The 22854-nt window shown below is 40.2% G+C and overlaps 1 protein-coding gene across 2 annotated transcripts; it reads right to left on the bottom strand.

The window, feature by feature from the left end:
• Nucleotides 1-15748: 15748 nt before the first annotated feature.
• On the bottom strand, nt 15749-22737 carry LOC115804451 (annexin A2-A-like). 2 transcript variants are annotated; one of them, XM_030764898.1, is made up of 13 exons: nt 22708-22737; nt 21793-21853; nt 21533-21623; nt 20751-20845; nt 20376-20489; nt 20111-20201; nt 19790-19869; nt 19553-19612; nt 18311-18404; nt 18117-18212; nt 17562-17620; nt 17246-17368; nt 15749-16864 (listed from the first exon to the last, which is right to left on the bottom strand). In XM_030764898.1, exons 2-13 carry the CDS (start codon nt 21841-21843, stop codon nt 16805-16807), a joined length of 1014 nt encoding a protein of 337 aa, XP_030620758.1. In that variant the 5' UTR covers nt 21844-21853; nt 22708-22737; the 3' UTR covers nt 15749-16804. The 2 variants fall into 2 exon arrangements, with proteins under 2 accessions (XP_030620758.1, XP_030620759.1); XM_030764899.1 differs by lacking the exon at nt 22708-22737 and having other exon boundaries at nt 21784-21843.
• Nucleotides 22738-22854: the final 117 nt, after the last annotated feature.

Raw genomic sequence — 22854 nt, 5'->3', positions numbered from 1 at the left:
TGAAAAAAATCTGCTTAATTTGTGGTATTAACCTAAGAAGAGTAATTTCGGTAGGGTGATATTTCCCGTGAACACAAGACTGCATCTAAATATACTCTCTAGTCTATTCACTACTTGAAGTTTTTGTTGCTTTAAATATTTGACTCCTCGTAACTAATAGACAAATACCCTTTGACACATCACACACAATGAAATGCGTATGAATATTTAATGAAGTTAAATATAAAGACTCGTCAGAGTTGTTTGTGCGCGTACACAACTTCTGTTTGCTCCCCTCCAGATAGCAACATTAAAGCTAACCTTTTCAGCTCAGCAAGCGAAAGCTGCCTTTGAGTGCGCTATTCTGTGCGCACTTCGAGTGTAAGAGAAATTCATCACACTGGAAACTTGATCGTAAAGTCTACAAAGGTTTTAAATGCGCGAACAGCAAATACAGAAGTGAAAATGAAAACAAAATACGCAACAAAAACTAAACAAACCGATCCGCCATTAAGTAAATCTGTGTTCAGCTAGACAGACCTTAATTCTCTTATGTTAAACCTGTAGCCCTGACTTCATGTTTGTTTCCTCTTTCTTTTTCTATATTAATAGGCTACGTATTCTGTGGGCGTATTGTGTAACTCTTCTGTCATCATCAAAACTAACTTTAAAGATATTTATATCGAACCTTAGATTTACCACATAAAACGACAAAGACCATATGAAACAGGAATTATCAGTGATCTGAAATGAACGTTCAAATTTGTGAACAATAATTTTACTATTTCTCTCTGACGAAATTTAACTTGTGAAAACAACACTTCATATGGCCTTTGTAGACTCAGCTCTAGACATGTGAGTGGCGACATGGGAAAGCTGTTTGTAGCGTAGAAGAACCCCAAGGAGACGTCTCCAAGAGTGAAATGACATTCTCACAACCGTCTCGGAAGTAGGAGAGATCATATTGTCAAGTCTTTGCGCTTCTTCCCCTCGCTTCTTTTGTTTTTCTCCCTGCATTCAAAATAATCCCTCAAGCCAAGAGCAATCACAGCAGACTTTATAGCACACGTCCGATTCAGACGGGAAACGTGGAGGACGGGGTGGGTCCCTGGTCGCGTTCACTGGGGGAAAGTGACAGGCTGTCTAATTGGGACTAATCAACTGCGGGTTTCGTTGAGTGATTGTCGCGATCAGAAAAGAAATGGCATTGACCCACAGAAATAGGTACTGCCGTAGGCTCCTTCAGTGCCTGCCGATCATACACACGGCATGTTAAATTCAACTGCCGCAGTAGCAGCATCTCTTTGGTCAATAACAAAAAGGGTAGAGTGAGAGAGAGAGAGAGAGGCGATAGAAAGAGCCGCGCTTGACAAATTTCCCACCGCACATGAAAAAGAGCGGTGTTCTGAGGAGCGTGCTACATTATTCTTTTTTATTATTTTACTCACAGCTATTGCTTTGAATTACAGAGGAATCTTTGTTAAGAGCGAGAGCGGGAGGAATCAAAAATTCATCAGAAAGAGTTCTAGATAGGGTGAGGAGAATGTATCTTCGTGCTGGAACCAACATTTGCGAAAGTTCCATCTCCTTAAGCAATTATTAGCGGTGATAGTTTGACATGCTCAAGAGTTGTCAACAACTGACTTTAAACAAAGTACAAAGCAGAAATAAACAGAGCCAGGGGCAAAATTAACTTGGGGACTAGCCGCTCTATGAATTATAGATGGCTATCCATTATCCAGGCGCGTGGTGTTATCAGTAGGCCTTGTAAACGCTGAGATACCGTTGCAATGCGTGTAGGTATAGATGAGGAAAAAAAACAGCGAGCTAGGATGAAGAGGACAGAGTCCGCAGTGTTGTGTTAATGACTTGCATTTTTTAATGGCATCAAATGAGCGACCTTGCCTCTGGGAATTTTGTTATTAGCGTGTTTTTTTTTAATTCGACAACTCTAACTCACTCAAAATGAAACATCCACCCAAAGCACTTTTAAATCTCGCTAATTAATAAACGGTCCAGCTCGGGAGATCCATGTTTTATCTCTTAAAAGTCTAATTTTTCTGATTATCATTTGATGTTAGCTAATTAGAAGTTGTGCCAGATTCTATTCCTTTTGTAGCCCAATCATTGCGCATAACTTATTAGCTGCCTGTGAACCACTTTTCCTGGAGAGATAATCTACCCTAGTACTTGGCCTTACACAGACAACTACAATATAATCTTCTCTAATCATATCAAACAACATGGCTGTCACTGCACTTGTCCGGGCACATGGCCATTTTTGTAAATAAAATGATCGCTTTTACAGTTCCCATATACCCATAGACCGTGTGGTTAGAGGGCCTTGTTGGCAGCTTGACTGAAGTAGGCCATTCTTTGATGACTTGGCCTATGCCCGCAACTACTGTTTATGTGTTTGTCCCTCTCAGTACAGCTGCAGTCAGTGCATAGACACAATGGGTTCTGACCAGAACCTAATTGAGGTGACTTGATAGGGCACCTGCGATTCAGTCAAAAACTTTATCTGAGTTTACTGTTGCCCTTGAAAAATAATGAAGAGATTAATATTGTTTCTTTTTTTCTTACTTGTCAGATTATATGTAATGGACAAGGTTGAGGAGGACACTGTTGTGTTGGTTTGACAAAGTTCTGTCCTGGTGGAGCAGTGGAACCGAGTTACAAAGAGCAGCAAAGAGGAGTCAGATAGAGGCTTTTAATTATTCTACACAGCAGAATCTTCACAGACATACAAATTTATACACACCCTGCTTCATAACCATTTTAGAATTTGAAAAAGAATTGTGATTAATCTGTTTATGGTAGTCTGTCAGTAAAGCGATACCTTAACATCCCCGATGTCAAAGGCCCAACCTGCTCAAATCACCATAAAATATCACCATAAAAAGCTCAGTGTTTTGCATGTCGCCATCATGTGGCACCAAAATCCTTTCTCCTCACCTGGCATTATTTAATGAAGAATTTCCACAAAGAGTTTTAAAATTTTTAGAACAATGGTCATTGACTTAGAGCAATAGTAAACTCACCTCTTTCAAATCTTTCAAATCTCTCAATCACTAATTTCAATTTACTTGTCTGTATTTCAGGCACAATGAGTAGCCTGTATTTAAAAAAGACTCACTGGAGCACTAAAACCAAACACAGCTTTTGTATAATGAAACGATTTAAGCCTATTCAAACTGCTCTTTTTTTAAATCAACAGAAGCACCTGCCAAATAACTCAAATGTAAAATGTAATTTCATGAAACAGTTCTGCATTGAATTACAGAGACCATAAATGGTTATTTTAGCCTAGGCCCTAGTGGTGGGATTACATATCATCTCTTGGAAGAAAGATACTTGAGTTGAAAGGTGATTCTTGTAGTTTTCCAGTTTACTGGAGTAAATGACAGGTACCAAGTACAACAATGTTTGGCTAGAATTTGGGGAATGCTTATTTTTCACACAGGAGTTATAGACTAGACTGGAGAGTAATCTACCACACTTCATAAGAGTTACAGTGAGGATACCTAAGAGTGAGTGTGTGCCATCACGGGTATCACAGAGAGCCTCAGTGCTTCCCCAGTTTGTTCTGGTGTCTCTATGGTAAAAGGTAGATTGTGTGTAATATAAGGTTAGTGTGCTGATGTGGGACCAGACCCAGACAGTGTATATAGGACCAGCTGCCTTAGGTTTTGTCTGTAGTCTTCAGTAATCATGTCTTTACATTCTAGAAGCAGTAGATTCATGAACAGGTTTCTAAAGGAAAGGAAAGTTTTCTTCTCTGGAGGTTCAGGATTTATATTCCTCGATGAGAGAACACACACCTTCAGAACATTTTGCTTTCCCTGTATTCTCAGGATACAAATACTAACACACTCTTTGACCCAAGACAATAAAGGAGAGAGAGTTCTTTTTCTCCCAGAGGTGGTTGAGGCACCGAAAGACAGCCTGGTCAACATTGATAAAAGCCATCAGATAGTTTTCTCTGGCATGGGACTTGTGACTTCAGGAGTTTTATAATTTTACGAGAGAGTCCAGGAACTGATTGGCGTCACATATTATGAATAATGCCACATGAGATGTGCTTTAATTTCCTTTGCCTGATGTCCCAGTAGAAACACACCAGAGGCATCTCTGACCAACCAGAGAGTTGTACACACGTTGGATTAAAGAGAACAGTGACGGGGGAACTGAGCAATGAACAGCAGGTACTCTCAACTGGCGTTTTTTGGGAAGGTTTGGATTTTTTTTGGCTTTATATAATTTAAAAGTAGAACTTTGCCTGTGTTTTCCTTCCTTTTGCTTGTTAGTGTGCACTTGATTTTTATTTGAAGTTTACATGACTCATTGCAATTGGCTGTGCAGAAAATAGACCCTTTTTCCATTGTATTTTTTTTTTAAATGTATTTATTTTTTCACATGGAAATGCAATTCTGTATTTTGCTGCTCTGCACACTTCAAAAGGGGCAGCAAATACAGCAAAAAAAAATGCAAGACGAAAACCTCTGGCTTTGTTTGAAGTAAACATACAATTTACAGGCACTATAACAAAGCATCACCATGACAACACTGTGTTCTGACTACAGGCCTAGATAATTAACAGATTTTTATTCCATACAAGGATTTACACTGTAACATCAGCTGTCATTAAAACGCATTAACCAACACAAGCCAACATATTTCTATTTAGATTTCTTTCAGAAAAGTCTGTTTGTCTCTTTCTTCAAAAGTTGTTGTGATGTTCTGTGAGCAAGTGGAGTGTCGAGTTAGGTGACTTGAAATGCCTTTTTTTTTTGTTTTGTTTTGTTGTTTTTTTTTTGGTATGCGCAAGTTCCACAGTTAAACACCACCCCCTCCAGATGTTTATGGCAAGAAAAAACACTAAAATATCAGCAGTTTGTTTTGAATTGAAAGCCATCATAAACAAAAATAAACACAGGAGCCTTACGGTTGTAACCATGTGTGGAGAGATATGATAGGATGAATATCTGGCTGTGCTTTCTTTTTTTTCCATCCGGAGTGAATAGTTTATTCATATTCTGCATATGGAAAATTCTAGAATTATTCATTGTCTCTTCACATGTGAACCTTATCATAAAGTCTATCACTTTCATGTGCCTGACAATGATTAGAGAATAAATCAAGAGGTCTTCATGCTAATATTCAAATGAAACGTGGAAAACGATGACAGATGAAAGGTAAGGTGTGGTATGTTGGCAGCAGTGACCACGACAGCATATGGCATTAACCAGTCTTTTCTTTTACATAGGCCTTAGTTGTACAGACACATAATTGTCCAACATGCCTGCGAGACATACACAGAAGAGGTTTGAAGACCAAAAGGCTGCCTTTGTGCTTTGCATACGCTCGATTCACGGTGTGGAGAAGAAAGAGGGTGAGCGGTGGGGAGGTGGGTTGGGGGTATGTGTGTGTGTGTGTGTGTGTCTTGAAGTCATTTTGTTTATCATTCAAATGAACAGCTCCTTCTGTAATCCGTGAGGGAGAGGCAGTAATGCGCTAACAGACCCCTCTTATTGCTCATCTCTTCAGTCTGTACCGACAGAAATCTCTCCTCCGTGCTCGTGGCTGATGGGCCTCTAACAAACTAGAAAAAAGTGCAAGAGCAGCTAATTACCATGATATGCTGTAGCAGTTGTTCGAGGCATCTCCCCAGCGTCTTCATATTTTTGTGTGTAATTAGCTCAAACACGCCAGGTTGCCTGTTTGACAAAACCGTGACTAAAGACCTCTGACAGAAAGAATGGTGTCAGATGGCTCCAGACTCTTAAGACAAGCGCAGATGGATTGGACCAAGTTCTTCATCTTCATCTGCCCCTGTTTTACTCCTCACTCACGAAAGTGTTCCTCTTCCTCACTTTGCTCTATTTGATTGATTATTCAAAACAACCAAAAGAAAAAAAAATCTTTGGCCTGAACTAGCGCCTCGCCACAGAGTAAAAATCAAACAGCAAGGGAGAGTGGAGGTCGGAGGCATGGATCCTCTGCTGTTTTTGAAGAGTGGTACAGTAGCCGAAGGCAGACTGGATGTTCACTCTTTTATATCCTGTTTTAATCTTTCTCCCTCCTTTTTAATGATGTGCTTCCTTTCCCAGAGTCAAGTTCTCTACACTCTGGGTTCTAGCCAAAAAGGGCTTTGCGCTACACTTTGAAATAAAAAATGTAAGCATATATTTATTTTTATAGTTTAAAGGACTGTGGGCCTTGGAAGAAATACAAATTTATGCTCTAAATTTAACTAGCGCACTGACGCTCAAGTTGTAGCCAAAGTGCCGAAAACAACTGAGTATTCAAATTTTCTGTGTGGAAACCAGCATCTTTCGCAGTTTAACTGCCGTATTGTTACATAAAGTTCAAACAAGCACAGTGTCTTGTTGACTGATCACTTCCTGTGGTTTTATGATATCAAAGCACTCGACAGATACAGTCAGTCAGTATACAATTCTTTTTTAATAGTCTTCAGTTGCAAAATTTTGTTATTTGGAATATTCAGGGTTCAGGGATTGAAAATTTATGAATTAATATTTAATAGTGTGATTTTTTTTTTTTTTTTTGCTTTTTCCATGCTGATATTTAATTTTGCTTGAACATTACATGACAAACGGATACATGAGGCGTTCAAAGTCAGCTTGTAGTGACATGTGTTTGTTAAGCTTTGAACATTTGCTAAACATATATGCGCAAAGACATAGTGTATCTTCCATCTGTCTCTGTAATGCAGTTGAACTTTGGTGACCTTTTGTCCTTTTTCTGCTGGATCCTCCTCCTGCCTCTTGCTCTGCAGCGATGTCTCTGCACTGACAGAAAGATGAAATATTGATGCAAATTTTTGAGAAACTTTCCTCTGGAAAAAAAGAACATAGACAATCAAATGAGAGAGACCTGCCAGCGTAGCCATCATTATCATAAATTGAACTGTTAATGCTCACGTATTAAAGGCAGGGGTTTTTTGTTCAGTATTCCAGTGTCCTGTGCATGCCCAGAGAGCTCAGCAAGCCTTAAAGTCTGTTTATAATGAAGGGAGAATTATGGGGAGTCTGTCACTCTCCATTAGACACCACGGCCCTCTTCTCCTGACCCTCCTGCCTCAGGCTGTCTCTAAACACACCTGAATCTTCCCTTCTGCCACGCACACACACACACGCACACGCACACGCACAGGCACGCCCGCGCAGACACACATACACACACACACACACACGCACACATGCACAGACAGCACACAGACACACACACAGGCATGCATGCGCGCACACACACACACACACACACACACACACACACACACAGGCATGTATGCACGCACGGACGCACACAGACACCACATACAAACACACACACACACACATGCATGCACACACACACGCAGGCACACACAATCATGCATGCACATCACCCTGTACCACTTCAAAAAGGCACGGTGCAGGCATCAGAGTTTGCATATTCTTGAGGAGAAAAAAAAGCCAGGCGTGAACACAGACTGTGATTAAACACAGTGCAGAGCAGTAGACAGCAGGGAATGAAATTTTGAAAAGACCAGGCCTTGGATCTGTTCTGTCATTAGGATTGTTAGAGAGAAACACAGGGACACGATGAGAAGACCAAACGGAACGTGAGGCACTTGAAAAATCGATTGATGTCAAGAGATGTCTGAGAATAATACATGACATCTAGAAGTCCTCACAGAAAGAGTTGAGATTAATTTCACTTTTGTTGTCAGTATTTAGGACAAACAATAGAGAATTAGACAATATTGAAAAATGAGAGGGAAGGAAAACATTGTGGACTGTTAGAGCTGACTCACAGGTTGAAGTCAGATATGAATTAGATTTAGAATGGGCATATCTGTATGGTAGAGATAGACCAGTGGCTCCACTAATGCTCTAATGATTTCCTGCCTGTTTCAGAGTACACCAGTCAGAAAGGCCCCTTAAGCTACACACAAACAGAAACCGAATCAAAAAAAGATGCTAATCAGTTACTTTAGGAATAAAGTGGGAGCATGTTGTTTTGTGGAGGAAACAGGGGAATGTTGTGAATGGTGTGTGTGTGTGAGAGAGAGGGAAAGAGAGAGAGAGAGAGAGAGAGAGAGAGAGAAAGAGAGAAAGAGAGAGAGAGAGAGTATTAGGGGAAAATCTAGTGGTGTGTGTTATTATTTACAAAATGTATTAATTAACATCCTTTTGAAATCCCTGTTGTAGTTTTTATTTGCCAAGCTGACAGATAGAGTAGTTTAGCTGTGTATACCGCTTTAGGTAAAGGAAACAAAACTGGCAATGCTTCTGTGGTTTTTTTTTCCCCTTCGTTTTTTTGCCCTGGTCTCCCTCAAAACTCATTCCTCTTTTTTGTTGATTAATTAAAAACAACTGCCATTAACAAGGTATTAGTTTTTTATTTGCAAATTAAACCCTAGTACTGACACCATTACCTGTGATAATTACATGACTGCACATGTTTAATTACATTCAGCTAATCATATTTTGCTAAGAGCGTTACATATAAATGTATTTGTAATGCATCTAAAGGTTTTTTATTGGAAAGTGAGTGTACTGAATGGGCGCAGTGGGGATGCCTATCGTACACTGGGTGTATTTGTGAAGCGGGCTTATGTTCTCCTTACTCTTTTCTGACAGGTCTGTATTGAAGTCTGGGGAAGGAAAACATATGTTGAAAGCCTTTTCCCTGTTGTTCTCTTGAGACAAGGAGTAACCGTTGAAAATGTGCTGGTTCAGCCCAAGTCTATTTGTCCCTGGGCGCAGCTTTGATCCGTCCCACCTCAAGTCTTCTCCTGGAGGTGATGCCCCTCTCTCCTGGTCTTAACTGTTAATCAGGCCCCTCTCAAGCTTTTTCTCTCTCTCTCTCTCTCTCTCTCTCTCTCTTTCTGAGCATTTCTCTCCCTCTTTCTCCAAATCTCTCTGTGTCGTGGACCCAAATGAACTAGAAAAGCCCAGGTTGATGTGCCGTCTGACAACATATATTTGGAACGGCTCCTGTGTTTTAGCACAGAGTAATATTTCAGAGTGAAGCATAGTTCTGTAAATGTTCTGTTAATGCCACTGAATGAACCCTTTTTATCAAATATTTATCCATTCGTAATGAAACAGCCACACTCTCAGTGACTCTGAGGTCAGGGGTCAGACTCTTGCCTAGTAACTGAAGGGCTGTAAATAGCTCCCGCGCTCCACTCACCAGCGGAGATGTAACTCTGGCTGTGAACTGAAACTGATTAATGGATTAACAGCAACACTGTGTCTTGTTCTTCATATATAGCCAATGTAGCTCCACTTTCAGAAGAAGTTTGCTTTATGTTTGTTGGGAGAGAGCTGAGACAATCATTTCTGCTAGAAGCAAAAAAGTGAGAGTGAAAAAAAAATATATATGTAGGCAAATCTCTTTTTCCCCTTTTGCACTGCAGCTGTAGGCGAGAGACTTATTTCTGTGCTCATTTCCATATCCAAAACCTACCAGAGGGAGGATGCAGGCAGGGCTGACCCAGCTCTCCTGGGGGGTGAGTGACCTGGCCAGGGGGAAAAACTCCAGTGTCCATCCTAAAGCCCCCAAACACCCCCCCCCCAATAACACACACACACAAACACACACACACCTAGCCACACCTGCACAGTACTCCCCAATAACGAAGGGAATTTAAACCACCGAGAAAACAAGCGAGATTTGTTCTCTTTTCTTTCTTTCTCTCTTGTCTTTCTTTTTTTATACCTCTCTCTCTGTCTCTGATATTTCCTTCTTCAAAGCCAAGAACTCTGTACTCTGCCCTAGGGTTAATTATCCTGAACCAAACAGTGAATGATCAGAGAGAATAGAAAATCTCCATAGGTTAAATGCCACATGGGAAACGGGTTGTCAGCAATGGTATTTTTCCCCCTCTCTCTCTCATTCTGTTTCAAAGTCTTATGAAAGAGTAGGCAGGACCAGAAAAAAGAGAGAATTTACAGATACCTTTCAAAACTTTGTGCTCTTGCTGTCAGAAAATAGTACTTATTTTATTATTTATTTATTTATTCATTTATTTGGGGGGGGTTACATTCATTCCTTTATATTTCTGTCCTTGACAGCAAGAGAAAGAATCATCTGTGTTTCCAGATCACATCTCCACTTACATTTCATGTTTTAAACTTTTTGTTGTTGTTGTTGTTTTTTGACAGGGTTATGAATGCAGTGGAATCAGTATCGAGACAGAAGTTGTTTGCTACCACAGATCGATCTCTGATAACACTATCTTTTGACAAACAGTGAGTCAGATTCAGCGTAGCCAATTTCTTTGTGTGAGAGACCGTGTTATAAAATGGCTGTGGGAAGCTCTTTATCACTCTCTTAATTTGCCATTAATAAGTGGAGAGGATCACCTGTGATAAGGGGATCCTGTGAATTGCATGGGGGTAGAGACACCCGCAGAATGGTTTCTCACTGCACTAATTAATGCACAGCTCTCTTCTCTCCTCCCTGGCTCACTGCTGACATTTGGTTCATGCTTGAGTGCCTGCCTGGCTGATTTCCATCCATTCCATGAAGGTGAGGCTGTCTGTGTGTGTGTGTGTGTGTGTGTGTGTGTGTGAGTGAATTTGAGAACGACAGTGGCTGTCCAGCACAAGGACACCAGCGACAGTGCTGCCTACAGGAGATGGGATTAAGGTAGCGTGACAATCGTGGATTATAGCCACTTTCGGCCAATCCCAGCGCATTCAGAGGTCATGGGTTCAACGGCAAATGCTAAAACTCACACATGCATAAGCATGAGCGGACACCTGGCCATTCTGCTTTCCTCCGCGAGCCGCACTCAGAGACAGAGGTCATTGTCTCAGTGTCTCTAACTGCTCAGCGTCCTCCCCATCCGTCATTCTGGATTTTTTTTTTTTAAATAGCATTTTAATAGCATTTGGAATGTATTTGCAGTAGGAAGTAACTATGAAGTAAATTGGTGAGGTTATTGTTGAGTTTATCAGTAAAATGATCTATTTGCAATAAAGTGATCTTGCAGATTTATTGTCTTGATTTTGTTCAAAGTGGTGGTGAAATACAAGGATCTTCATATTTGTCAATTATATCTACTCATCTTTTGTCTGCTGTTACTGTCAAAAACCTGTGTGTTTGTGTGTGTGTAAAGTGAGTTGGAGATTTGTATTAGTGACAGCCTGTCTCATTAGTTCATGAGTAAAATCACACACACATGCACACACTCACAAACACCGAGTAGAAACAGAGGTTCTTGTGAACTGATGTGTTTTATGGTAGAGACTTGCACATTAATATGCAACCTCCCGTAATGTTTGTCTTAACCAGATCTCAGAAAATTACGATTACAAATAACTGTGTATGTACACAGCACGTCCGGAGCCAGTGGCTTGTACAAACAAGCAGAGAGTCAGAGCAGATGATTAGGGGCCACTTCACAAGCAATCACGATTAGCCCAGCTGGCGTGGTGCCATTCCTCCTCCCAGATCTCCACCCGTTGTCCACCGCAGGCCTGTGCCCGGGAAAACAAACCCACAGGACGCGGAAATGCAAAGGGAACAGGGGTTTGTCGCTCTGTCGAGGTTAACAATCTGGATGGCAACACACTGTCTATCTTTTTTTCCCTCTAATTAATAGTAACTTTACTGTATGTGTCTGGCATGGGTTTATCATAATCTTTTTCTTGTACTTTTCTTGAACAATCTTACTTCTAAAACAGGCCACAATGTTCCACGTCATTTTCTAGTAAACCCTTTAAATTGGCATCATTGGCAGGTTTTTATAAATCTGTATATGAGTAGGAATGATGTAACGTGTAATAGTCATGTCTATCAGAAGAGCCACCGTTGATTATACAGATGTGATATGTGTGTGTGCGCACACGTGCGTGTGCATGCCTGAGTGCATGTGCGTGAGTGTGTGTGTAGATATGTATGGGTGTGCATGTATGTGAGTGTGTGTAGATGTGTATAGGTGTGTATGTGTGTAAATGTGAGTGCAGATGTGTTTAAGTGTGCATGTGTGTGAGTGGATGTGTATAGGTGTGCATGTGTGTGAGTAGATGTGTATAGGTGTGCATGTGCATGAGTGTGTGTTTAGATGTGTATGTGCCTGAGTACATGTGTGTGCATATGTTTGTGTAGGTGTGTGTGTGTGTGTGTGTATGGTTTGGCATGCGCATGCACTTGTGTGTTTAGGTGTATGTGTGTATGAGCAGTAGCATGTGTGTTTAGGTGTACGTGTGTGTGCATAGGTGTGTATGGGTACATATGTGTGTGACTGCATGTGCATGGATGTGCCTAAATGTGTGTGCATGTATGGGTGTGTGTGTGTGTGTTCTTATTTAGAGACTGAGTGTAGATGTGTTTGACCCACAGGGAAACTGTATTCTCAGTGTATTGTGGTGAAGAGGAGACTCCCTACAGCATATCACAAACAGGCAAGCTCAGAGCAGAGTAAATTGCTGATCACAGACTCTCTCTCCCTCTTTCTCTCGCTCTTACACATATGTAATCTTCTACATGTGTAAAAAAAGAAAAAGAACAAAGTCTGGAGTTAGTATAAATAAGTTTCAAAAGTTAATAACAATAAAAACAACTAAAAAAGCAAGCATCGACAAAAACAAGGAGAACAAAAACAAGAACAGTAACAAGTCCAGCAAGAGCACTAATAATAATAATAATAATAATAATAATAACACATAACAACAACAACAACAACAATAACAATAATAATAATAATAATAATAATAAATGATTATAGATCATAGTTTATACCAAACTATAGGTTTCTTCACATGATGCCATGCTGTCAAGTCTTAAGACATCAGGATCATAGGCATCTTAAATCTACAAAAGATTTAGGTTTTAAACAAAATTTAGATCATAATCTAATTTTCCTCAGTTTTTGGTCACTAGGAAGAAGCATGACCTAAACAATCTGTTTGACATTGCAGTTAAGACATTATTAATATCATGTATGTGATGGCCACTACATCTGTGTGTCTGTAAAGAGTATTACACAAGAGACACAAACAAACAATGAAGGGATGAAGAGAGAGAGTGGGAGTGAGGGAGTGAGAGGAGAAAGAGAGAGGGAGTGAGAGAGAGAGAGAGAGAGAGAGAGCAGTAGACAGGACATCTGCTCTGTTGTTTTTTTATGTTGTTTCCCGCTCTGAATCTACAAAGGTGACAGAAGAGAGAAGCGATGAGAGAAGAACAGATCTGTCTCTGTTGTCTCAGATTGAGCCTCATGAAAGGAAGCGGGTTTGACATCACCAAAGGCGAGAGAGAGAGAGAGAGAGAGAGAGAGAGAGAGAGAAAGAGAGAGAGAGAGAGAGAGAGAGAGAGAGATCTCTTCTCTCTCTAGTCCCTCAGTCCAGCTCCTGCCTGCCTGCCTGGCAGGAATCAGCCTAGAGGGAGAAGCAGGGGGTCTGGTTCTCTCAACCCTGTGGATTCAGCCTCACTAATGAACCACAGCACTCCACGGACAACCGGGAGCCACCATCAGCCCTGAATCCTTGGTAGAGAAAAAAAAAATTAAATAATAATAATTACCAAAATATTAATCAAACCCTGGCATCTTCTGACTCTTGCTTTCTTCAGAAGTTGTCGGAGAGCGGCTCTTCCAGCTAAGCCCGTAGGAACACTCGGATTCCAGCGCGCCAGCGAACCACAGTGCTTCAGGGTGGCGCTCACATGTGCCACCCTTCGCGGAGGACCTTCCTGGGCCTTGTCTATAATTAAACACCCTGTGGAACAGTGCTTGTGCAGTTAGGCAGGCCGCTGGCACCAGCCGAGTAAGCACAAAGAACAAGTCTGTGGATCCTAGCCCTTTTCCCCTTGCTTTTCTCTCCAAGACGACAGCAGCCTAACAGCTGCACTGTCAAATTTTTTATCACTCTGTCTGCAAGAAATGTTTCACAATGGATGGACATTAAAAAACTAATAAAATACTGGTGTCTGCATATACACACACACACACACACACACACACACACACATACACACGCATATAGGGTTGGTTAAATATGTAGGGCTCAGTCTAACTGGGACAGAGTGGCAGCTGGAATATTCTCAGACATTAGATTATAATTTTGGTTGATAAAAATCCACATATAGGCTGGAACCATGAGCATTTAACTATGCAGTTGTCAGGAATAGATTTCCAATGTTAAATTAGCACATAACGAGGTGTGTTTTCAGAGAGTAATTATAGTTTGTTTGAAGACACAATTTTGTTTCGTCGCCATGAGGGGGGAAATAATGAAATAGGAGAGCCTCTCTATCTTATTTCTCTCATTTCACTGCCCGGCCTCCCTCCCCCAAACCCCATAGGTCACATAGACGCAAATCTCCCATTCACCTCGGATGAGACAATGCTAAGCGGGTGATCGTGTTTGGATATCCTTGACCGTTTTGGCATTTTTAAAATGCCAATCATTCATTCCTTCCTTCATTTCACGTTCGCGTGTTTATTGCCTGTTTCCTTCCATTCACAGGCCAAGCTGCGTATCTGACATTCATGGGGCTAAGGTCTTCCTTGAATGATGAAGTGACGGCGTTTGCGGCGGTAAATTGCGTTATTTCAATCGGGAAGAGAGCTCCCCCTCGGGTCTGGCGGACGTCCCTGTGGACAAGCCTTAAGCAGAACAGCATGTAGAACATCCACATAAAAGGAAAAATATGGGAGGTACTCTCGTCTTTATGATGCAGAAATTAATCTGTCACCGTTGCTACACGTAAATCTCCTCCTTGCTTTGCAAAATACTGTTTTCGTCTCCTTTACTCTGTATTTTACCTTTTATTGGCTATAAACATAAAACATCACAAAGGGCTAATGTTCTCATCAATATTATTATAAAATGATAATAAATTTGAAGGCTTATAAAGTTTGGAAGGAATTTCTCCGGTGATTTTATTGAACAAGAACACTCCATGCATTTGAAACGTCCTGGAGTCATATTTGCCTCCTTACACACAGACACAATTCAAAATATGCAACTTTCTTTAAAATTTGTGGGTGATTATTTTTTTCTAATTTATTTGATTTTTAAAAATTTGATTGTAATTGTTTATTTTGTTTTTTATATATAGAGGTGGTATACGGTTTAAAAGTGAGACCAATTGTAACGAGTATAAAAGGTGAATAATGCATCTGTCAAAGAAGAAGAAGAAGATGAAGAAGAAGAAGAAGAAAGAAACAATGATATTCTGCCCATTTTCTGTCCTCATTTTGGGGTTGTCAGTAAGATAATAATTTTATATGGACTGAATAAGTGGAAGCTTGGTTTAGATGCTAATGGGAGGATGTCTTTAACCTGCTCGTTGGTGGAAAGGTTTATCCGTTTTCCACTACCCATAGTCTTCTTCTCTCGGTAGCCCTCTCTGCAGAGTCGAACTGGCGTTTTTGGGGACGATTCTGCTTCTGTTCACTAAAAAAGTGCGTCGTCAACACTTCGGCGAATCTCTCATCCTGAGAGACCTCAAAACTAAACAGCAGAAATGCACTTCATACCAATCTGTTTCGAATATGCAAATTCGCCTTGCTGGAGGTTAAATTAACATTTTTAATTAAAAAATTAGCACCAAACAAACACAGCAAAACACACTAATGATTAAAACATCTAAACAAAGCCTCCTTTTTGTAAGAGATAGAAGACAAGTCACTTTTATTGCCTCCATAAAATATGTCCAGGAAGGAATTCACTCCCAAATGACTTTGACTCATAGCCATACAATATAGTACTATGGCTTTGATGTCTGCTGTATGATTTTGTTTTTGTCAATATGTTTCAGTACTGTTCTTATTATGTTTATTTATTCTTGTCATTAAAATGTGTTTCATACAGAAGTTAAAAAAGGGGGAAGATGGCAAATTTCATTATTTTGTCACATCTAAAACTCTTGTGTAACCAACGTGCATTTAGATCCAATCACAGACATTAAAGCACACCCGCAAAGGAAAACACGTTACTTCATTTATCATTTACATTTTTTAAATCCCTTGTAATGAAGAGATAAGAAATGAAATTTTTATCTGAAATCAAATATTTCACTCTGTTTGTGAGAAAAGAACATGGGGGAGAAAAAAACTCATCAAAGCGAGACCGCAGCCCATCGCAGATGGTTTCTGCCTATTATAGATCGTGCAGCGCCCTATGATACTCTAGCACCCTCTAGAGGCTAAAATGACTCACTTCAATTAATTTACAATAGTACGTCTTGTGCTCTCTCTGCTTCACTTCTAAAGTTCTTGGGTCAAACTGATGAGTGTGGGTCTTATCTAGACCTCAAATCAGTCAAAGATAATGATTTTTCAACTTTTAAACTTAAGGATTCAGAGAAAAAAAAAATACATAGTACAAGCAATCAAAACAGTCAATCTGTTTTATAGGTTTAAAATTTAGAAGACAATGTATATTCAAACCACGACTATTCAGTTCTGGTCCTTGAATCCAAAAGTCCTGTTATTTCTAGTTTCTACCAATACCATACTGAGTTCAGAGAGTACACACCTGCATTCCTGGTAGAAATAATTCCAGAGTTTCAAGTACAAGGATAAATCAAGCAGGACTGAAGTATTACAGGGTCAGAATGAGATATCTCTGATCTAAACTGTACAGACTTGAAGAAAATAAGCACATATAGGCTGACGCGCTAAAGACCCCGACAGAGGTGAGTGTCCAGTTGAAAAAAGCAGAGTCTGATCTAGAAACGCTGAAGCTATAGTAACAGAGAGCCTTGGGTGTGGGTGTGGGTGTGGGTCTGGGTGCTAGGACGCGCTCTCCTGCGGCAGCTCTAGGGATACAGGGCTGCTGGGAAATGAGTTCCCTTTTCAGTCGTCTCCTCCACACAGACTCAGCAGGGCCCTCTGGTAATCTCCCTTTGTGTGCTCCTGCAGATACACACAGCATACGAGAACAGAGACATGTCAGGACACTGCACACAGAGTTCTCAGCCAAGCAGATCATCAAAATAAAGGAACGTCCAGCAGGAATATTCCTATACCTCTCTCTTATTGGACAACCCACTCTTCTGGCAGAATATCTGAAAGCTACTGACTTACTAACTGAGAGAGACGATTGTAACTTTTCTGACAGTAAAACTTCATTTTCAAAGATTTAAAATCCATGTTAACTTTTGTGGACTGTTGGACTGTTCTGTTCTGTTTTGTGTGTGTGTGTGTGTGTGTGTGTGTGTGTGTGTGTGTGTGTGTGTGTGTGCATGTGTGTGTGTTTATGAGAGAGAGAGTATGTGCTTGTATTGTGAAACCTACAGCAATAGTCTGGTGCAGTGACTTCCCAAACTGAGCCTTGAACTCTTTGCGGATCTTCATAAGATCAACCTCACAACGGGACACCATGATCCTGGTCACCACCTTCTCCTTCGCTCCTTTACTCTGGGTTCAGATAACCAAGAAAGAGAGAAAAAAAGAGCACATTAATAACTGTAGATTTGTATGATGCAATGCTGATGTAAGTTGTATGCAACATTAGCAGTTGGATTACTAAGAAATTTTTATGTTCTCCAACTCTTGATTTGCATAAAAAAAAGACTTCAAAAGATTTAGAGGGGAAAAGAGGCTAAATTACCTTCATGGCATCATTGAGTCTGTTGGCGAAGTAAAGCTGTTTGTTCTCAAAGCACTGAGCTGAAGAGAAGAATGAGGAGACATTAGGACTGGCTAAATATTAGGCAATAAACTTCCATTCCATGTTCTGGACATATATGATAACATATTCCAGAACTCAACTTTCCTCAACATGCCTTTAAATTTGTTCATCATCTATGTGGTGTTCCAAGGAATGCTGCAGTCATTAATATTTTTACTGGACTAAAATTAGGCTCGTACACAGGAAGACCACAATGGTTATTAAATTAACGTCTTTGAATGCAAAACTCCTGCTGGTTATCACAGTTGCTGTTAAAGTAAAAACTGATCTCTACCTCACAAACAGACATATATTCATCTCCAATCAGTAGCATATTGTAATAATACATAAACCAGCAGGATTTCTGAATTCAAGGCAATTTTGAGATTTCTGAATACCATTTGCAAAGCTAATCTAATTTCTCTTGTTTCTGTAGCATAAGACACACTTGTGACTTGACGACTTGGTTTGTATGGATAGCTGATAAAGCCTTACCCAAAGTGAGGAAGGATTTCTCCAGATCACCTTTGACCTCTTTGCGGATGCTCTCCTGCATGTCGTAAGGACTGTAGCTCTTGTATCTCTCGAACACTAGACGAGGAAGACACGTGTAAGCCACTCGGTCAGGATAAGCTCATTTTGTGGAGTAACAGAGCAGCTTTATGAATATGTGAAAGAATTGAGGGAACCTTTCTGGAGATGGGGGACACTTCTCTCTGACATGATGGAGATCCACGTTTTCACATCCGTGCCACTTATCTTCACACCGGCGTCATATAGGGCCTAAAGACACATTTAAACAGATATGAGACACACACCGGCATCATATAGAGCCTAAACACACATTTAAACAAATATGAGACACACACTGGACTATCACATATAAATAAGTCAACCTTATCATTTACAAAATACATAAGACTATCATAAACATCCTAACTTTATCATATATGATCTGAGGTATAAGCAGAGCATAAGGATAAGAGTAAAATACTGGAATAAACATCCTAACTTTATAAAAATGACCTAAAGTTAAAAACTAGAATAACATTCTAACTTTTTAAAAATGACCTAAAGTTAAATACTGGAATAACATTCTAACTTTATAAAAATGACCTAAAGTTAAATACTGGAATAACATCCTAACTTTATAAAAATGACCTAAAGTTAAATACTGGAATAACATCCTGACTTTATAAAAATGACCTAAAGTTAAAAACTGGAATAACATCCTCATTTTATAAAAATGACCTAAAGTTAAATCCTGGAATAACATTCTAACTTTATAAAAATGACCTAAAGTTAAATCCTGGAATAACATTCTAACTTTATAAAAATGACCTAAAGTTAAATACTGGAATAAACATCCTAACTTTATAAAAATGACCTAAAGTTAAATACTGGAATAATATCTTAAAATGATCATATATGAACACAGACATCCCCAGTCATATATAAGAATATCTGTGTTTGTCATATACGGCATTAGACGAACATCCTAACATTATCATCTGTGACCGGGGGTAGTGTACAGAAAGATAAATAAACGTCTGACATCCGCAAGACCATCACACATACACGCCCTAATCATACATACACAATCTACAGTACACAGAGTGTATAGACGATTAAAAATAAGAAAGCCATGAAATCACATTACATACACACCCTCTGATATATGACCTGAAGCATCACAAGACTATGACATACCCACCCTGACCCCTGTCATACATACCCTAAAGGTCAGATCATCTCAGAAGGTCACAGTTTGCAAAATGAGCATTTAGGGAAAACATTAAATGACTGTAAGAAGTTGTTCTCTGAGATTCAGCCTGGAAACCCCATTGTAGATACGCATACATCTAGTCAATATCGTGTTCATTTCCAAACACTTCTACACCCAGGATCCATTGAAACATTCTGTAACTTACCCTGGCATCTTCATCAATCTTCTCATAGTCAACCACGTTGCTTGGGTCTGCTCTCTTCGTCTGTTAGAAGAGAGAAGGTGATTGCTTGTCTTTCATTTGAAAAGGCACACCAGTGAATTCAAGTTTGAATAACTGAAAAAGTCTCTAAAGATGAACTTCATGGAAACTGGGTGTTTACTGTGACTGAGTATACTATTATGAGAGGACTCTCTGCGCAGTAGACCACTCAGGCCTCACCTCCACCAGGGCCAGTAAGAGCTTGGCAAAGTCCCCTGATGTGTCTCCAGCCACATCCTTCGCCAGATCCTTCTTGAACACTACAGAGGAAAAGACGGCCCAGATAAAAACAGAAGGGTATGCATTACTATAGTCTGAGCAGGCATTTACAGCTGGGTTTCACTCCAGAGTTTTCTCATTTGTACCATAGCTAGCTGGTGTGGTTCTGGAAAGCTGGGGTTAAGGCCTGCACACTCCGAGGGTTTCTAGCAGAAGCACTGGGTGTCCATGCTCTACAGTGTTTAAATGGTATGCTAAATATTGAGAGGATCTGAGACTTACGTTCTTTGTAGACTTTTTTGATCTCCAAAAGCTCTGCATTGCTCCTGGAGCAGACAATTTCGATCAGGGTTTCCTCGTCTGTCCCTAAACCCTGCACACAAATGACACTTTAGTTCATGTGTGTTAGGACTGACACCATATAAAACATATCATTTGAACTCATTTCACACATAGTTTACAATGAGTGTTTCAGTAAGAGTTTCAATTCAAGAAGTCAAATTCAGAGTCATGATCTTCTATTGTGAAAGGTGAAATTTTGCATTACCTTTATGGAAGCTTTAATCTCAGATGCATCATACTGAGCAGTGCTCTTCATCAGGCCCAGGATGACTGACTCCAGAGAACCAGACAGCGCCCCCTTCAGGGCTGAGATCATATCCTGTCAGATGAAGATGAAGAAATTTAAGACCAGACACCCTCTCCGGTAGAACACAGCTTTCAAGGATTAAAAAACATGTAGTCCTATCGATGTTCCACTTATAATAATTCAAATATCACTATGATATGGGACACTGATCATTGACTGACTAATGAATATTGACCAGGGACTGTTTTTTTTTGTTCTGTGACATGAAATAAATGTGATAACTCATTAAAGAAAGAATCTCTTGAGAAAGAGGTCAAGGATCTGTATTCCTACCTTCTTTGCTCTGCGCTCATAGGCGAAGGCGATCTCTCGGCGTTGGCCATAGGTACGTTTGGTGAGAATGTCGATAATGGTCTGTTCGTCGACCCCTGTGACAAATTTAGGTCATTTTTTTGTTATCCCAACATCTGACCAACAGATTGCTGTTTATACGTCTATGAAGGTGCTGTGTTACTACGACACATGCTTGACTAAACGAATAAACACAAGTTCCACTCAGGCTTGTGGAATTCACCAAGTACTTCAGGCAAATGCAGACTTTTTGACTGTACCACAAAGTCTTACGTAACACAAACCGATGAAGGCTGAAGCAGAAATAAACTGTAAAAACAAACAAACAAAAAAACCCAACACATTTAACTGTGTATGAGCAAAGGCCCTGTTCCAGTTTCCAGTTGCATGAACTCATATCCTTTGTCCAAACACAAAGAGGAGGGAGTATTTCAATAGGAGCTGATGAGGATGCAGAAGGCAGTAAGCTGTTTAGGCGTTGCTTTGGAGACGTTCCCATCGCGGTCTGGGGCCTTCCAGACAGGATGGTGACTCAGTTATACCAGTGTTAGTCAGCCAGCTCAAACATCTCTTTATTAGAGACTACTGCAGTACTCCCTCTGGCTACCCACACCTCAGTGACACAGTTTCTCCAGTTTTTCTCCAGTTTTTCCTCATACGACTTCACTTTAAAAGAATCCCTGGAGACATGGGCTGTAATGTCATTGCTTTAAAAGGCATTGGAACGCACACGATGGTCATTTCTGAGGAAAAGCTTCTCTTACCCTTCGTTTTGATAGCGGTCTCTATTCTAGCAGCGTCTTTCTCAGGATCAAAGTCAGCCACATCCACGACGGTGGGGAAGGTGGGTTCACACTTCAAAGAGAAAAGCATTTGAGATGGGGTGTTAGGTTTTAAAGAGAAGTCTTTGGGAATAGAATGTGGATGTGAATAACAAGCTGTCTAAACCGGCTAAATCTGATAAAGCTGGAATGAGTGTTGTGCTTTTGACATCAGACCCAAAAATAGGCCCAACAAGACTTACCGCACCCAGATTCAGAGTCAGTTGACCCAAGAATTCTGATACCAGTGCCATGTTTCACTTCCTGTAGAAACATTTTTTGAAGACAGTGAGTATTCTGTAATTAGTTTCTATAATATATTTGGAAAAGTATGAGCACTAAAAACTTATTTGATCCGTTAACTGTCGAGATAATCCCATTTCTATCGGTTATGTAATCCAATGACAAGAAGGCAAAGGTTATATTATCTCTGAAGAGAAGGGGAGCATTGTATTATAACGCTATCTTTTAAAAGGAGTTGATACAAGGCTTTGGATTCAGCTTAAGAGGATCTAAACTACTGAGGACAGAGAAAAAGATTTGTTTCATACAAGCCATAAAAAATGAAGAGAAACATTTTCAAGAAACACTTCAGAAAACTTTGTTCAACTTCAACAAACTATTCCTCTACACTTGAAGAATGATAATCAGTGCAAAAGTTGTGTTTGTCTTGAGCTTGCAAGAAATGCACAGGATGTCAGGTCAAAAAAAAAAAAAGATAAGACTTCAAGAGCAGACACACCCAAGAGAGAAAAGTCTGGGAACTGCTTGAAAGCATGTGAGGCAAAGCCATGACAGTCCCTGCCTCTCTCTCTCTCTCTCGCTCTGTCTCTCACACACACACACTGCCAACGAAGCAGCGGTTTTCAAAGAGAAGTGTTTACAGACGTGGCCAGGAATCTGACATAAGAATAACAAAAAAGCCTATTTACAAAGAAACCAAAAAAAAACAGTAATCACTACACTGTGAACATAGCCTTAGAGAACAGATTTTTATTATAGGAATCACATTGTAAATTCAGTAACAACAACCAGCCCAGACCAAACATATTACCAAATACTTCCCTGCAGCTTCTAGCAACTTCACAAATTTCAAACAGACAAATGCCTGCTCTTACCTGGCGGAGCTGTACAGAGATGATGCACTGTGGAGACCAGGCAATGAGGAGTGAGATGGGTGTGGTGATTAAATACCAGGGGTGGGCCTGCACACAAACCCTCCCTGACTCCACCCATAACAGAGACCCAGGGCCTCCTCTATGTCC

This window comes from Chanos chanos, chromosome 2, assembly GCF_902362185.1.
Source record: "Chanos chanos chromosome 2, fChaCha1.1, whole genome shotgun sequence".
Lineage (NCBI taxonomy): Eukaryota > Metazoa > Chordata > Actinopteri > Gonorynchiformes > Chanidae > Chanos > Chanos chanos.
The sequence above is the reverse complement of the archived record's forward strand: the minus strand, read 5'-3'. Positions and strand labels throughout refer to the sequence as shown.

What these genes read in the sequence shown, in the direction of transcription:
- LOC115804451 (XM_030764899.1), bottom strand. Translation starts at nt 21,843, where the DNA reads ATGGCACTGGTATCAGAATTCTTGGGTCAACTGACTCTGAATCTGGGT. An exon ending in AGATTGATGAAGATGCCAGG is followed by an intron (nt 18,405 to 19,552) that starts GTAAGTTACAGA and finishes ATGTGTCTTTAG; the next exon opens with GCCCTATATGACGCCGGTGT. An exon ending in TGTCCCCCATCTCCAGAAAG is followed by an intron (nt 18,213 to 18,310) that starts GTTCCCTCAATT and finishes TTCCTCGTCTAG; the next exon opens with TGTTCGAGAGATACAAGAGC.